General features: G+C 45.1%; 1 protein-coding gene across 2 annotated transcripts in view; it reads left to right on the forward strand.

Moving 5' to 3' along the window:
• Positions 1–18,549, forward strand: part of FNBP1L (formin binding protein 1 like) — a 113,141-nt gene that overhangs the window by 62,864 nt on the left and 31,728 nt on the right. For both annotated transcript variants that reach the window (XM_066597362.1, XM_066597363.1), the window contains exon 3: positions 16,800–16,853. In XM_066597362.1, the coding sequence (XP_066453459.1) occupies positions 16,800–16,853 (54 nt within the window). The remainder of the gene's footprint in view (positions 1–16,799; positions 16,854–18,549) is intronic.

The following is an 18,549-nucleotide window of genomic DNA, read 5'->3' on the forward strand; positions in this document are numbered from 1 at the left end:
GGCCACAAATAACCGCGCAGTCCTCCGGCTACTTGGAACAATCTGAAGCCTGAAGGAGATTTTAAGACTATATGAAGGGGGGCTTTAGGTGCACAACTTCTGGTGACTTGTCCTCAGGATGGATCCCCAATAGCAGATCAGTGGGGGTCTGCCGATCAGATGATTACATGGGAGACAGCTGCAATACTCGTGTCCTTGGCATTCAACAAATCGTCGAAATAGGCGAAAATAAACGATAATTGTTCATTTTATGCAGGCATAAAAATCATTGTTGGCTCGTTCGTTGGGTTTCGATACCGATCGCTCAGTCATTCTCCACTTCAGTGAATGTGGATGTCTGGATGGGCTTTAACAGGGGTGATCAAAGCTGGTTACTTTTTAAATTCCGGTTTCCCAGGCCTAAAAATAATAAAAGACCATATGTTCTCCTCTCCCGGCTCTCTGCAGCTCCAGCACCGTGGCTCTGTTCTCCGCACCATTTGTAGTCACAGGCTGCTGCAGCACTGCCACTGGAACCCAAACGGGTCCCAAGAGCGGTATTAAACCGCTGCAATGTCAGTATTGCGGTTTAGAATTGCATCTCCATTAGGCCGCTTTCACACAGGTGACAAAATTGGGCAATGTTGCCGTGATGTGATAAGACGTGGTAACACATGTGTGAAGTCCATAGATTCCTTCACATTGGCGCTGTTTTCTCTGATGCTATCTTGTTAGGAAAATGAATTGCAGCATGCTGTATATTGTCGTGATTTGCAGGTTTTTTGAGGGGATGGGGGTTTAGCCCATGTTTCCTTATGGAGCCTTCGTTTTTGAAACTAAGCCCTAGCTGCACGCTAAAGAAAATAACTTGCCTAAAAGGCTTGGTCCGGGTCCTCCTACTTCTGTCCGGAGCTCCGCCGTGCATCCTGCAGTTTTCGTTTGACCACAGAAGATCACTTCCTGCTTGCTGGATTAATAAATCCTGCCTCCAGGAAGCGATGTCTGTGATTGGTTCATCCAGCACTGTATTGATTGGCTGAGCAGTGGTCAAAGGACCAATCACAGCTATCGCATTGCTTCATCCAGCGCTGCATTAATTAGCTAAGCAGTGCTGGATGAACCAATTGGAGCCATTGCTTCCTGGAGGCAGGATTTATAGAATGAAGCTAGGGCTTAGTTTCAGGGTAGGGCTTAACCTTCCTGTGACAACCACACGATTTTATTGCGGACAACAATGATGGGATACACGATTTTTCACAAAACTGCATCGCTGACGCTGCAAAATCACAGGAACAAAGCTGGGATATCGGCATGATCTTGTAGCGGTGATATCGCTGTCGCCCGTGTGAAAGAGGCCTTAAAGGGGTTGTCCCGCGGCAGCAAGTGGGTCTATACACTTCTGTATGGCCATATTAATGCACTTTGTAATGTACATTGTGCATTAATTATGAGCCATACAGAAGTTATAAGAAGTTTTTCACTTACCTGCTCCGTTGCTAGCGTCCTCGTTTCCATGGAGCCGACTAATTTTCGCCGTCTAATGGCCAAATTAGCCGCGCTTGCGCAGTCCGGGTCTTCTTCTTTCCTCAATGGAGCCGCTCGTGCTGGATGCCGGCTCCTTGTAGCTCCGCCCCGTCACGTGCCGATTCCAGCCAATCAGGAGGCTGGAATCGGCAATGGACCGCACAAAAAAAACCCATTTCGGCGCGGGACAACCCCTTTAAGGGTATTTGACAATCATGTCCACTAAGTGGTGTTATGGGGTCATGCAGTATATCCAGCAAGTATGTGCCCCCCTCATAGCCTAGTGTATCCTGAGTAGTAACGCCTCCTTCCTGCTCCCACCCTTGCTGATCCTGACCTTTTCCTCTTGGGTTGTTTATCTTCACCTCTCACCATCCCTGCGGGAGGAACTCTTGTTTGTTGGAGTAGAGCTAGAAAATGACTGTTTTCAGTAGTTTGGAATTTCACATGAGTTCCGTGTTCTGCCTGGGGGCTGCTGGTGAACTGCAGACCTCATACATCATGTCATAAGGCTGAGCGCATCGGATGAGGACAGACGGGATCAGCTGTGGTGCTGGCTGAATCACGAGGCTGCGTCTATAGCTTTAGGGCTCATCCACACAAGCATATTTAGTGTTAGGCCTCATGCCCATGGGCGGGTCAGATTCTGCATGATGGAGCCTGCAATGGAGTCCGACCCTGCTTGTGGCCGAGGACCCTGCGTACCTGTCCGGGTCGTCTGCGGATGTGTGGGGAAGTGCCGACCGGTGCAAATGTGCAGTACAGTTTGAAAAAAGAAAAACTCCTGCTTTGACATTGTGGGAGGGCCGCGGATCGGACTGCTTCCATTGTCTTCAATGGAAGCCGTCCGCATGGAATCCGCACTAAAATGGATCACACTGCAATTTGTTCTCCGCATGCAGAATCTGGAAAACGGATTCGCATGTGTAAATTCAAGTGCGGACGCCCATGGGGCACCTGCGCAGATTCCGCAGTTTAAATCCGCCCGTGGGCACTAAGTCTGAATACGCAGCGCATGCACAGACCGAAATTCTACGTATTCCCTGCGTAAAATGACGGGGTTATGGTGGTTTTGCACTCGTATTTTCTGTGTTTTCTGCATCCATGTCCCATCGATTTCATGCACAAATATGCATGCGTATTCGCTGCATATTTCCGCAATCCCTCTGACGTAATGGGCTCATCCAGTCTGTAATATGGACCAAAACAGGACCTGGTGCTTGTTCTCACACACAAGTAACGCAGGTCTCAATACCCCAATGCAAATCAATGAGGTTTCAGCACTCTTTTGAAAGGGGTCATAGACATGACAATCCGTCCTGCTTCTGATTGATTGCAGAAGCAGGGGGTTTAATCCTACCCTCCGCTTGCAGTACTTTTACAATTGGCTGGGATTAAAGCCCAGGACCAAGCGCCATAAACTTACTGTGCTTGGTCCTTAATGGGTTAATGACATGAGACCGGGTGCAAAAGCAGCAAGCGAGAGGGTGAGGAGAACCTGGAATATTTTAGAAATCTTGTTGAAAGCTCATGTATGCCTTAAAGGGGTTGTCTGCCCGTTGGATAGGTCACCAGTAGATGGACTGGGTTCCTGCTTCTCTGTTGCTGAGAATTGGATGTGTCGAGAAGCAGGAAATGCCGTAGTAGCGTGGCTGTACCGGTGATTTAAGTGGGAGTGAAGCCAGTACTCTCTCTTTCCCCCGTCTGCTTATGGCAACGTCCGGCCCCCTGGACGATCAGATGATGGACGGCGTTCCTGAGCGGCGGAACCCTGTCCCAACTACTGCTGACTCCATCTGCTGGATAGCTCATCAGTGAAAAAAATGGGCAGCCAACCCCTTTAAGCGAGTTGTGGATGAAGAAGACGTATAGTGGTGATAACATGGTGTGTTCATGGAGGAAATCTCAAACAAATGAATCAAAGCCGATCCGCAGTCAGAATGCAGTTCGGCGGTCCTCACAACCGGGGGTTTATATTTCTGTCTCTGTAGCCATATGCCTCCCACTAATGACTGCAGAGAAGGAGAACGTTAGTGGGAATTTACATAGGAAATGTTTGCAGCGTTGTGTTAAACATCTGCTTGTTAACTGCAGAACAAACCTCTAGTAAATCTAGTAGATGATGAAGTGCGGAGTCCCCAGCCCTGTACAAACTAGTAGCATCCTGGTGCTTACCTGACCTGCATGCTGATTGCCTCCCGGCCTTTCACCATTGTGGCCTTTTAATTAAAGGTGACAGCAATTTACTCTCCACCATAGAAACAGTCTTTATGTAGCGGGGAAAGCCCGACTTCAGCCTTGTGTATTGGACTGTCATAATATTTTACAGCTGTAAACAAATGCTGCAACGGTCCGAATTAAAATGACTTGTCTCTTAAAGGGGCAGTGACCTTTTTTTTGTTCCCCCCCCCCCCCATTTTTTTTTTTTCCAAAGTTAGATCTTGCTCGCAAACGTTGGTCTGTGTTCTGAACAGGATTTTAATGCTATATTTGCACCTTTAGTTGACTGAATTCTAGCTTGAAGGGGTCCTTGAGATCATTTTTTTTTTGTTTTTGGGCCTTGCTAACCCCCCCCCCCCCCCCCCTCAGCCTCCGGATGTCCCATAATGCTGAGTCCTTCTATATCAGGGCTCATGTGACCGTATTCTAATACACTGTGTAAAAATCGCAGTTTAGGGAACTGCGCATTACTGCGTATTGCCACGTTTTTCCATACACATGCCTGTGCATGAACAGCGTATTTAACACACGCTGTCATGCCTTGGCTTTCTGGTTTCTTTTTTTTTATTTACTTCTATTGTCACTTAGCAATGTTGCGTAAAATCTCCTCACATATGCAATGTAATTGCGAATGTACAGTATTTTTGTACGCACCCATAGAGCCAATAGGGCTCTATCACATGTAATATACGGTAAGATAGAACATGCTGCCTTTTTTCTTCTTCTACGTGCGCGTTATACGCAACGAATATACAAAGGTGTGAGTGGAACAGCGAAAATCAATGTATGTGAATTGCCGCAATTTACTGCGTATTAGACGCGATTCAAATATGCTCGTGTCGTGAGCCACCCAAGGTCTGGAGATTGTGGTACTGTAGGACCCCAGTTGGGATGTATGTTGTAGGGTCAGAGTTCAGCTTGCGCGCTTGCAGAGATGGGACTGTGGATGAATGATGGAACATCCTGTAGACACGAAGCGGTTTCTTAATATTCACTTTGGTAGCCGTAGGACGGCGCATGAAGGTTGCAGATCTTTGGACGGCAGTGTGAGCTTCCATACCGGTTCAGTAGGCTCTTCTAGTAGCAGCACATGAGTTAATCAGGACTACGAGGCGGTTGTATTTGAGTTGTCATGTACACAAACGCTCTGCGTCACCTCGTGGTTGCCTTGCCGCCTTTTGTGGTTGTGGAGGATGTACTGAGGAGAACAAGGTTTATTGATGGTGTAGGCGGTGACCGTGCGCTCTGCCCACTCTTCTCCTGCGTTACTTCCGGCTCTGTATTCCCTTTCTGTGGTCTTACTGAAGAGTACCTGCACTTTCACTTCGGGGAGTGTCGGCTCGGTCTGCTGACGAGGGACCGGTTAACCCTATATAAGCCCTATAAGGGGTCGTCTTCAGCAGTAGGAGACGAAAATGGCCAACGGAGGGGAAGCTCTCCAAAGTGAAAGTGCCGGTACTCTAGCTGTTCTGAGGGAGGTAATTAGGCCATGCAAATATCCTCTCCAGGCTAGCATGTATGATAAACCTCAGATAAGCTTACTGGCGTTCCAAACTGGCACTGAACTCCTTACGGTGGCTTCACAGCGGGGCTTTTGGGTTCTAGTTTCCTACTTCGTCACTCCCAAAGTGAACCATCATCTGATGGAACCATACTGACTCTATTGACACTAATGGGGTCCATTCACTTTCTAGCTAGGTTTTTGGAATGTTAGTGCAGCATTTCCTACCCCGTTGGGCAGGTGATGGTCTGTCCTTTATGACGGAACCGCAGCGCGCCGAGCGGACCCCATTGGCTATAATGGGGTCTGTTCGGTTTCTTCTTAGCTGCCCGGCTTTTTGCCGGAAGAAAAAGTGCTGCAATTCAGATGTGAAGCCGCCGTTTTTGCGTTGCATTGAAATGAACGGTAGTTGATGTTTCTATTGGTTGTTTCCTTTATACTGTTCTCCGTTGGCGCTCGGCTTTCTACAACTCTTTTTAAAAGTCACCAGAACAAACTGTAAACTGTAACCCCTTTCAGAATACATTTAAAGGAATGTTCTCATTTTGGAAAAATTTATTTTCAAGCTCCCAATTAAGGAAATCTGATTTTAATTTAAGTTTTTCCTGTTTAGCAAATTTAAAGGCTGATTGCGTTCAAAGGGCACATTGTGTAATGCTTCATGTGGCCAGCAGAGGCGCTGCAGGGGGTGCAGAACTTACTATAACTGATACCAGGTTCTGCTACACATCACAGCTGACCGCTGGAGGTCCCGAGTCACCATGTGATCTGCTGTATGCGGGTTCACAGCCCCATCTAAGTCTATAGCTACATAGTCACTTGTTTGATAAGAGCCAGGTAATAAGTCGGCTGACATTATTACAATCCCTGTAGTGCAGCCTCCGCTTTGGGCCTTCATTGTCAAACATCCTGAGGCCGGCTTCACACGACTGGATTTCAATTGTGGAATCCACAATAATCACCTGCACGGACAATATGCAGTATTCCATATCTAAAAGTAGAACATTCGCATGTCCGCTCAGAGAAACAGATGGCGGTTGTGATTTACGTGAGCGTATTTAAAATCGCAGCGTGTCCTATTTTTGTGCGGTTTCCACACGGACAGCTTCCATTGGTATCAATGGAAGCCATACGACCCGAAGGTCATACGGGCGGGCGCTATATCTGGCCAAGAAATTGTGCCAAATATCGCACTTGCCAGCGTGCAATCCTTAGGCGCATGTTTCACGCATGTCGAAGGATCACATGCGTTTCCCATTGATTTCAATGGGAAACATGACGCCGCACGGCATGAGTGCCATGCGATATCCTTTAACCCCTTGAGTGGCAGGTTTCCTACCACCCTGTCGTGCCCACCAGGGCAGGTTTTTTAAAATGGTCTAATCATTGAATTTCAACTAGTTTTGCAGTTGCGTCTCAAGAGCCATAACTTTTTCATTTTTCCATTGACATGGCCATATAAGGGCTTGTTTTTTGCGGGACAAGTTGTGATTTTTTAAACAAGGGGGAGGAAAAAAAGAAATGGGGAAAAAAGAAAAAAGGGGCCATGTCATTAAGGGGTTAAATAATGTATTAACTTCCTTCTCTGGGTCATTACGACGCACATGGATACCACATGTGTGATTGTATTTTTGATTTTTTACAAAGTAAAGGGAGACAAGTGTTTTTTTTATTTTTTTAATAATTTTTTTACTTTTTTAAAAAAAAAAATTTTTTAAATTTTTTTATTTTTTTTTGTCCCTTTAGGGGACTTCCACAGGGACCCATCAGGACCCCTGATCACATTCCAGGGGTCCGATGGTGACAGCCCTTTACATGCTGCAGTGACAGCCCTTTACATGCTGCAGTCACATAGACTGCAGCATGTAAAGGGTTAACACAGCAGAGATCGGAGGTTTTCTCTGATCTCTGCTGTAAGAGCTGGTACCTAGCTGTCAGACAACCAGCTCTCCCTGCCACAGAAACCATCGGCTTGCTTCTGACAAGCCGATGGTCTCTATGGCAACCTGTAAACAAAGCAGGACATTGCCGACATGTCGGCAATATCTTCTGCTGGTTTTTCAAAGCCCTTGCTTTGTTCTCTGTGGGACTGTGCAGGCAGAGCACACTGTCACAGCTTGTGGCATTGTGCTCTGCAGCTCCCACAGTGATACATAGCCCGGAAATCTTCCGGGCTATGTTGCTATGAGCAGTGGAGCTCGTCACGGAACTTTTCCGGGCGTGCCACTCAAGGGGTTAAGGTCCCATTGGAAACAATGGTGATGCATTCCGCTGGAACGCCAAAAGATAGAACATGCTGCGATTGTGTGAATAAGTCCATTCAAAAGAATTGAGTTCATATTCATGTGAGTTTTATGCGTCTCGCACTGCGCAAAACTCGTGCGAGATTCTCGCTTGTGTGAATAAGCCTTGAAGTGGAGCATTATCAGCGATTTGCTTTCTTCCCAAGCTTTGATCGAACTTTGAGACTGACGGCCTTCATCTGTTGAGGTAATAAGAAAACTTTGTAAGGGTAACGTGTTGCAAGCGAGAAAGTTTGTTTGATAGCGACAAGACGATCTACTTGTCCTTACATGCCCCGGCATGTGCCTGTAAAAAGTCAGTGGAAACTTTACCGTAACCATGGTGGAACTCATTTACATAGACTAATGCTGCTTCCTCGCAGAGGATAATGCACATTAAATGTTTTACATTAGCTCATTGTTATGCCACCCGCACGCTACTGCGATAAGACACAACCCCCCCTCATTCCCCCAAATATATCCCAAATAATCGGAAGGCAAGTTTACAAGTCGTTGTGTTGTCATACTGCTGCAAAGTAACAGAAACATCACTGCAGAATCCGACTACACCGGGTTGTTTGTAGTCTGTTACCATAGAAAGACACAACTTGCACTGCAGCTGTATACACAAAACGGTAGCAGACTTTAATCAGATTCGCAAAGTCGCTTCATTTTAAAGCTACATTAGAGCAATACACTTTCAAGGTGGACACGACCTTATAAGAACGTGCTAGCTTTTAAAGAGCTCATTGGCTTTCCTCATTTCTTCACTGGCCAGGTCCGCCAGCTATCTGATCACAAGTGATCTTGCTGTAGGAACCCGCGGCTGTCTACTAAAGCCCCAAAGACATGTCTGTCTACTGGATGAGCATCCTGAATGGGGGTCCTTCTATCCCAACTGTAAAGGGTTTTTTTTGTTCTGTTTTTTTCCCCCCTGGCAACCTATTTAATGACCCCTCAGTATATATAGAAGGACTTGTAAATAGAATTTTTGTTTTCCAGTTATTGCTCCCAGAAACTTGTGAATCATTTGACCATGGGGTGTTACTATTTCCCTGGTAGGGTGCACAGGTAATAAAATAAAATGGGAGAGTAAACAGGTGGTCTTATATAGGTATTCTCCAGTGCGCCCCCTTCCTCACATGCACAACCCCCACCCCCTAAAATGTCTGAGAGCTACTTAGGATAGTGGGAAAACAAAAGTGATATTCTCCTCGCCCGATCCCTAGTCACTGCCGGTCAGACAGAGCGCCATCCACCACCGTTCACCGGATTCACACGAGTTCATGCGTTTGTGCTCACATGAGCGCAGCGTTTTTGTGGAACAGACGTTGCTTTTTTTGCGCATGCATTGGTGTATTTTACTGCACTTTCTCCGTGTGCAAGAAAAGATGCTCCCAGCCATAATTATCCTAATGAGTTCATGATGTGTGTTTTCCTGCGCAATTAGTGTTTTTCACATCTGCTAGTGTATTGTGCATATTTATGCATCCCCATTGACTTCTATGGGGGTGTGGAAATGTGCAGGAAAATAGAGCGTGCGTTTTTTTGTTTTTTTTTCTTGCGCAACTAAAATGAACAGAGAAGAATATGTGCGAGTGAACCAACACATTGAAATCAATGGGTTTTATGTGCACAACACTATCATATGAATCTGGCCTTAGGCTGGTGATTAGCTGTTCAGGTCATCATTCCTGCGGACCGGACACCATTGGAACAGCAGTGGGATTGGGTGAGGAAACCTTTATTTCTTCACCATGCTGACCAATATATGTGCTGGATAACCACTTTTTAGGGTGTACAAGTCCATAGAAAATGTTTTGAAACTATGAATATATCTGAATATAGTAAACCTTGCGGAGTCCATTATAAACGCTCCCGATAACATTTAGTGGCCTTGTTAGAACAAACAGTCCATGAACAACGACTTCTGAGCGGTGGAGGAAAGCTTCATGAGCGTTGAAGTCGGCGGATCTTCTTCCTTTGCCCGTCCCTTTGGTAACACATTGTGCGTGACAATGTCAGAGACAAGACCGTGAAAGAATGAAATGTATTCTAATGTATGCAATCACAATAAGTGTTCCTCTGCTTTAAATATTTAATCAAGGTGCTCTCCGCTGGCAGCTTTGTAGCCATCACAGGGTAATGGTATTGGCATAGCTGTGATTGATGTGTCTCCTGGGTTCCCGCTGCAAGAAGAGTAAGGAAGTAAGCCGCTTGGAATCTGGAAGGAGGATTTTTTTCATGAATATCTATAGCAGACTTTCTTTTGAAACTCAGGTTGAGGACATGAAAACCTCTTTAATAAAGCCATTGGAGATATTCTAGTGACAGGTTGGACTGCAAGATCTTAATTCCTTTTATGATGAATTAACTATTAACCTTCCGAACAGTGGCAAAAGACAATAAAAGTCAAGAGCCTTCAGTAACAAAGTCACTTGGAAATAGGAGATTGTGAGTAGTGAGGTGAGTTTCCTCCAAGGGTAACTCTGTGACAATAACTATTGCAAGTGTCCCAGTCGTTCTGCCGGGTTGCAGTCTTCAGTTCAGTCCCAAATTAGGAAGGATAGCTCCTTTCTATGGCCTCTTCCTGGAATAGGATTTTGCAAGTGAATGGATTTCTGAAACTGGTTGGGCTATCAATACAAACCAATTAGACGTCAATGAAGATGATTGTCATGTAATTAAAGGTGACCATACACTTTAGATGAACATCAGTTGAACTTGCCTGGGACCAGCTGCCCATTTACTTCAATGGGGCACCAGTGATTGCCGAGCACTTCACCTAGGCTCAGGAGTGAAGTGAATCAAATATTTAATGAAGGACAGCACTTAGATGTAAACATGAATTTCATGAAAGAGTAAAGTACTTGGGACCTTCCTGGTGCGTCAGAGGTGTCTGGATGAACATCCCATCACACCCGGGGTCCCAGAGAGCCTTGAATCAACTAGTATAATTCAGTTCACAACACCCCATCTACCAAGAGGAAATGCAGAGAAAGAGGGTGAAGCCAAACCTGCATGATGGTGATTGGATAAAGGAGGAAGCAAGGACTGTAGAGATTCAGGTGGCGCTGAGGATAGAAGAGGTGACGCCCCACCTGGGTGAACGGGAGGATAAAACTAATAGAACTGGTTGTTTGGGGCAACCCTCTGAATATAGAAAACTATTGACGATAATAAAGTGTATGAAACCTCTCCTTCTTATTGAATAATGTGTGTAGCCAGCATGGGAAAACGCATTTCGGAGCAACGCCCCTTCATTAGTTCAGCTGGTTAAAATATACAAACCACTTGAGACCCAAGGATGGTAAAGTCCGAAATGTTAAAAGGAATACCGAAAGACCGGTACGAGGAGGGACTGCCGGGACCGGAGAAGTGTTCACTACACATGTTGTTGAATAAAGGAGAAGTTTCATACTTTTTCTTCAATATTTATCTATATTCAGAGGGTTGCCCCAAGCAACCAGTTCTATCCTATATCTATACTTCTATCCTCCCGTCTACCAGGAGACCTCCACATTGCAAGCACTCTTGTCCTATCCCAAAATTCGGCAAAAAATGAAACCTATACCAATAAACAAGCGCTCAGGGGTCAAAGAAAAGTTATGGTTTTGGGAAGCTAACTTGCTTCACAGAGGGGTGGTGATGAACCCCCCTGATCTAGGATCGCTTGTCAAGCCTTTAGGCTCTGGATATCGCACACAAGACAGAGCCAGGACTTTATTGCGGTAACCGACTGTTGAGCGATGAGTTTCGGAGTAGCAATTGCCTCCTTTTATCAAACATCCCCTGTAAGTGAATCGTTGGGGGTCCCAGCAGTAAGATCCCAACCTATCATCAAATTATCCCTCCTACCCAGTGCATAGGGGATAACTTACAGAGATGGGAATACCCCTTTAATAATGTGGTGAGCACTAGGTAGGGGTTTTCTGAGATTCATACGTATCTTGGAAAACCCCTTCAAGGAACATTTCCACTCGATATAGAAACAAAGTTTGCTAAGTAAAAGGGGAAGATAACATCTGACTTATTAATATATGGGAAGCTAGTTTATTAACCTTTTTATACACACTTGCACAGCTGCATCTGACAGTCCGTACTCGGCTGTATAAACACCGAATATTTCTCACTATTGAATTAGCCCCTAAATCTCGAGGGTGCAGGCATGGCGCTCTTCCTGTGCACTTTTCAGCTGTCCATGATAAACAAGACTTTCGCTTCCTGAGTGGGACTCCATCAGAAGACATTATACTCCTTCTATAAAGGGAAGTGTGTTCAGGAAAGTGCCGAAGCCAAGAATTACAATCTTCAAATATCCAGCGCCAAGGTGACATTCTTCAGTGTCCTCTCCTTTAATGTATTGCAGCTAATGCCTGTCTCCTGTGTAAGTACAGAGCAGTCCTGGCCATTATGGTTTATGTTACTATTAAACAGTTGATGGTTTATTATATTTAGCGGGTAAGAATAGACTAGTGTACAGTATATAATCACCTTTTTACAAGAATTTCTAAACCAGTATGTTTTACAACGGCCAGTGCCACACCGCTCTTCCAGCTTATTTCACCATTAGGGATTGTCAGGGGCGATTTATCGATGTTGGGGAATTATATCTGCATTCCCTAGTATAGTAGCTTAGGTTCTCCAAAGTTAAATCCACAACTTTAAAATTCATACCCAATTCAAAAATACATCTTTGAAATACTTAACTTGAGTTGTCACACTTGGGATGTGTACCCCATCTGCAAGCAGGACCGGAAATGGGCATTCAAACCCAGGGAGACTCAGTGGTTAAAGAGAACTTGCACTTTCAGGAAACTTTTGACATGTCAGAGATACATATTGATCAGTAAGTGTTCCGCTGGTGAGACCCCTTTGCTCTCTAGAATGAGGGGGGACTGCGGTGATCAACCAAGCACTGCACCCCCTCTGCTTTGCTCACCTGTCTTTGGCTGCTTCTGGCAGCTGAAGAGGGCCTCCATAGAGGTGAAGAGGAAGCGGATTAATACTTTTTGACGTGTGTCTCTATGACATGTCAAAGGTTTTCTGAAAGTGAACGTACATTTTAATTATCAAGGGTTTACTTTTGGACAACTTTTAATGCAAATTGGCTCCTGTAAGCCAAAAAAAAGACTCCTTAAAAAAACAGCGACCCATCTGTAGACAGAATTTTTGGGTTCTTATCCCTTGTCTGTACAAAGCAGGGTGCCAAATACCTGTGAAGGTGAAGTTGCTTCTAATTTGCACCCATCCTCTGGTCTCAGTTTAATAAAATTAATTGCACAAACCACTCAACACCTATAAACAATTAGGGAGTCATTCTTGTAGGCTGTGCCGACCTAGTGATGAGAGGTGTCCTCCCTATTGTTATGGGCCTGTCCAAAATAGAACCCGTGCAGACTGCTAAGGCGTCCATAAACATCAGATGTTTGTCAGTTAGACCTGCTAATTATCTTGGGTTACATGGGTGTCTCTTCGGAAATCAATGGGTTTGGCCCGGTCTGCGCTAATGGGTACAGCCACCCAAGGGTCTGTTCACATTTGTGTTTTAAAAAAAAAAAATCTGTTTGCCCCCCATCACAGAACCCAAGCAATGATGATGGAGGACATGCCGGATCCAGCAGATGCTGGAAACCAATGGCACTGATGGATCTTATTTACTTTATTGCGGTCCAACAAGCTTGTGACACACCAGGCATAAGCGGGGATGAAATGGCATAGCATGCTATATTCTGTTCCTACTAGATCTGCCCTGGAGACTTCGATGCGGATATGAACAGAGCCTTAAAGCGGTTGTCCGGTAATCCTGTTCCATCACCCATCCATAGGAAAGGTGATAAAATTCTGGGGAGTCTCACTGTTGAGTCCCCCACCAAATTCTGAGAATAGGGGTCCCATGACTTCCCCTCCTCCTCACTCCACCCCTCAGAGCATGGAAGTTGGTAGCGGAGTTCAAGTGCTTGGCGATTTCCGGTAGCCTCATATAAATGAATGGAGCGTGTCAGCGCTTATTCGGCCACCGCTCCACTCCATCCCCCCGTCCTGCACCCTTACAGCATTTCAGAGTAAAGCATACATAGAGGTAATGATCATACCTGTCTTGGGTCATGTTGCCTGTGGATCGGTCTAAGTGAGCCTGGTGACAGAATCCTTATTAGAATTCTTTTGGATGTGTACTTTGGGTCGTTATCCAGATAGAGGACTCGTTTTCTTCAACTAGTTTTCTTACACTTAGGAGCTTATTTAGCTTTCAAATCCTCTAATGATCCTCTGATTCTATTGTTCCTGTTACACAATCGAGGCTCCAGTCCTAGAAGCAGCAGAACGGCCCCATAATATTATAGAGCCACCATAATCCCTGTAGGTAGACCGCACATTTCCATGTAGGCTTCACTTTGTTGGCAAAGTTCAGTGTTAAGTTGCACTTTTTTTTGGGCCTGTCTTTAAGCAGCGGGTCCTCCTTGACATACATATGGTACGGGTTGCAGCCATCACTCCGGGTGTCTTCAGCTCAGCCTGAAGTTCTCTGGATATGGCATGTGGTTTCTTGGCCCCATTTTTAATGTACTTTTGTATGGTTCTCGGAATTGTTCCCCGAGTGATGAACTTCTTGATAGCATTTTGAAGTGTTGAAGCTTGATTGCCAAGAATTTTGTGCTTCATAATAGTAAAACCGCTCTGGTCTTCGCACCTGTGAACCGGGAATAAAACTATCCAATACAAGGTGGGACCAGTGAGTCTACTTGTGTCTCAGGTTATTCTGGTCTTGTTCTGATTTGGCCCTTTTGCACTTTATGATCACCGTTCAATTTTTGGGTTGTGCAAAATAATTGTTCAGTGTAAACACGGCCAACGATTTAGCGACTAATGATAACTCGTTCACATATAGTTCGTCCTTCACTTTATGCAGGCATTGATAGTAATTGGCCTATGTACACAGCCCTGAGCTCTCCGCCTCGATTCAGTCAGTGATTATCGTTCCTGTAGGCAAAGACTGTTGGGCGCTTGAGCACCTGACACCATGTAGAAGGACCCTTTTAGGCTGGGTTCCCACGGACCGAAATCTTTCAATGTCTGCAGCGGGACCACATGGAAATTCCACAAGCAGAAAGGCTGCTTCAAAACCCGTGCCATTTGGCATGGGATTAAAGTGGCTTGTCCCCCTGTAGTCCACTGCAGAAAAAACTCTCCCCATAGAGAGAAGAGCGCCTGCAGCGGAAACGGCAATACAACTGACATATCGCGGACTTGAATTCTGTGCCGCATGTTAGTTTCCGTGCGGCTTGTCCGTAGCATATGGACGAGATTTCTGCAAATTTCATCCACTTTGCTGCTTAGTCTCGCTGCGGCATTCTTAAGCCCAATTCCGCCCCGTGTGAACCCAGCGTTCTTTCAAACTAAACAGCGGGCGGCGAACATTGGTGGCTCGCTCACTTCTCGTTACGGTTAAGCACTTCCCGCTCGATGTATCACATGGACTGTGAAGTGGCGAACGAAAAATGAACAATTCTCTGCCTGTCTAAATATTCTGTACGAGCGCGTACCACTGCGAAGGAGTTAGCGGTGACGCTTGCTCGAACGCAAATCGGCTTGTATAAAAAGTAGCATAAGTGTCCAATCATCAAAAGCTTAATGCTGAATTTACATGGGACGGCTGTCGGCCAAACCACAGATTGAGCGCAGACGTCACGGCTAAGGTTTTTGGCTTTCGGAAAGCTTGATCTCTGCTTACATCTTGCTGTATGTGAAGCGCTGATTCGGGATCGTTTACACACAGCGAGAATTATACTGGTTTGAAAGTAAGCGATAGCAAAAAGTAAACTAATATTTAATAATATTGTTTTTGCGTTTAGATGCAACTATTATCGCGCATTTTAGTTCGTTTAAACAACTTTTGCGCGATGTGTCCTATGCAAATGGCCCTTAAGGGAAAAAAAATCACAAAACTGTTACGGTGCCGATGTAATTAGACATTTAAGCCCGGATTACCCCCGAAGTGAGTTGTCCAGAGTATAACATTGAGCCAGATTCTCCAGGCCGCTCCGGAGTTCACGGCTTTCACAAGTTATCACCTCTTATTTGCATGCTCTGTGGAACCGCTTTCTTCCTGCTATCTGTAAATGCCAGAAGTCCCGTCAGTGAAAGAGCAGTCGCTCCGTTGCTAAGCAACCACATTGTTATGTATTTCACCTAATGAATAATAATGAGATATGCTTTGAATTTACATGGGAAGAAAAAACGTAAAAACTTGACAAACTGATATATTGGGGATCTGCAAGATATAAATAGGAGGACTGTTTGCGATCATCAGTTTGTCTTACGTTCCCTATAATAGGCACATATATCATGGACTGCACTAACGGGGCACACGATTACACAGGGTTCACGGTCTGCACCCTAAGGGCCCTTTTACATGGGCAGATAAATCAGATTCCCAAAACCCAGCGAGCATCTGAATGATTGTTGTCCAGTCTAAATGCCGCAGCGACGGACCGCCGAAAGGTAATCGGTTTACTTATCATTCAGTTTCTGCAGGCAGAAAAACTGACCGGCCCGTGTAAACAGGCAGACCTTCGTCTATGAACAACTGCCTGTTTACTGTGAATGGAGACGAACGATCCCCGGCCCGCTCTGCATCCATTCACTGAGCGACTATGGTAGAAGCGCAGGAACCATCCTCACTGGGACGACCTGTTAAGCGCTGATGTGTCCCGTGTAAAAGGGCACAAAGTAAAATAATATGGCTGTCTGGGGCATATAGTAACGAGGACGATGCCAATGGGTTTTGTGACTACCTCTTATGGCTTTGGGTTTTGCCGTTTTAGGCTACCTAAATACAGGCGAGCACGATAGTGAGCTGAGAACCTTGGGTGTAGAACGAGTAATTGCCCCATACCGGCCTGGCGCGCTGCCTTGGTGGACTTGGGTGCTTAGGATAGTCTATTGCTGGCATCCTAGGTGAGGGGTATTTTGGGAATAAATGGTCAATTCCACACACTGATCAAAGCTTTCTTTTATTTTATGCTTTTGTGATATATATAGTTTGAGAATCTTACGGAGATTAAGGTTTCAGGAATCGAGGTTTAGGAATAAAGAATGGTGGAACCACGAAGTTATGATGAAGTCTCCTAAAATGTCCATCTGTAATGTTTTAGCCGGGGTGTCGGTGTTTTAGCATCTTTGCTGTTTTTTAAGGTTGTGCACAGTGATGTTTTTGATGTGAGAATGATCGGTCTGGGAAATATTCATCAATCACCGTTATTCATCACTGTTATACATGTGTTTTATTTTAGGAATTTGGTGAAGAAGTTTTGTCCGAAGCGTTCTTCTAAAGACGAGGAGCCCAGGTAGGTCTGGATTTTAATTTTATGAATGTATAGAAATATATTTTTTTTTATTGTATTTTAATACTGCGATTCAACCAATCAATAAATAAAAACTGACATTTGGTGGATGACCACAATGGATGTAGTGGGCGCAGGTAGTGGCCAATGAACAGCTTCTGCAGTTGGGCATGGAGTGGTGGTGGTTTGCAAACTGTCCTTCAGGGTTAGGTGCCCGGAAGTGTCTTAACTAGTTTTGCCTTTTTCAACCTTTCTGTTACCCATGCAGCCTGCACAAGACCCCCTTCCTGACTTCGGGAAGAATGTACGTTGAATATGTGACTCGTAGCCTTTTTGTTCGGAGGTATTATGAAGTTGCAGCGAGTGGCTTCGGTCATCACCCGGCCCATTGCTGGTTGTTAGTGGGCAAAACTTTCCATAAGCTGTGGAAGAGAAACTAGACCCAAACCCTAATATTTTTCTGTTGGCTGAGAGTCAACTGAATGCCTTGTTTTTCACACCCCTGATCTCACATTGTGGACAGATCAGTGGAGCAAGATTTCTGCGTAACTAGCTGCTCTAGAATTGGGGAGCTTAAAGGGGTTTTCCCAAGTATTTTTTTTATTTATTTATTTTTAAGTGGAACCCCATTTCCCATGCAGTAAAATACCCACCCGCCATAGACTCTCCTTTCACCGCTCCTTGCTGTGCCCCGCATCGTGTTTGTTTACAGGCTGCAGTCCCATCTGTTTATGGGACATCAAAGGCTGCTTCTACCAATGACAGAACTCGGCGATCGATCGCTGAGCTCCATCATTGGCTGCAGTGCCTGTAAACATGACATCAGATGAGACCCGGAGCAGCAGCGTGGGACACAGTGGGGAGGGGTGCGTGCCTGTTGGTTATTTTATGGGGAACAGGGTTTTAGTTATTAGTCTTTTGTGGGGGCTTCACAGTAAATGACTGATTTGTAGTTTTTAGCAAACCTGTGAGTAACGGCGCTCTTTGGCCAGAACTTTATATTTTGGGCTTAGTTAATACAATGAACTTTGGGTAGTGGATTGGATGTTGAGGAGCAAAGCTTGAAATAACATTTAATTCTTCTTTTATGCAACCCTCTAGTCCTGGACAGACAAAGATTGTGGAATGGCTTCTCTGACTACCTGATGCACACTAAGCATTAGTAGACAATGGTAGTCTAAGACCCTACATCTTGCTCTGACTGGCCGGTACTGATCATGTGGGCGCTTTAACCCTTCCATGACCAAGGATGATTCTTGCACCTGCGTCCAGGTCACATTCTGCAGTTCTGGTAGTCCCAAAAAAAAAAAAGTAACTTTTTTTATTTTCCAGCAACATATCTACAGTAGATATAAGAAATCTACACACTCCTGCTAAAATGCCATGTTTTTGTCATGTTAAAAAAATTAGACAAAGATGATTATTTCAGATTGATTTGCACAATTCCATTGAAAAACAAACAAGTCATTTAGGGTGGAAAACCCACAGATTTTCAATGGGATTCTGGTCTGGGCTCTGGCTGGGCCGTTCCAAAACTTTGATCTTCTTCTGGCAAAGCCATTCTCTTGTTGATTTGGAGATATGCCTTGGGTCGTTGTCATGCTGAAAGGTGAAATTCCTCTTTATCTTTAGCTTTTTAGCCGAGACCTGAAGGTTTGGTGCCAAAATGGACTGATATTTGGAACCGTTCATAATTCCC

This window comes from Eleutherodactylus coqui, chromosome 3 (assembly GCF_035609145.1).
Source record: "Eleutherodactylus coqui strain aEleCoq1 chromosome 3, aEleCoq1.hap1, whole genome shotgun sequence".
Lineage (NCBI taxonomy): Eukaryota > Metazoa > Chordata > Amphibia > Anura > Eleutherodactylidae > Eleutherodactylus > Eleutherodactylus coqui.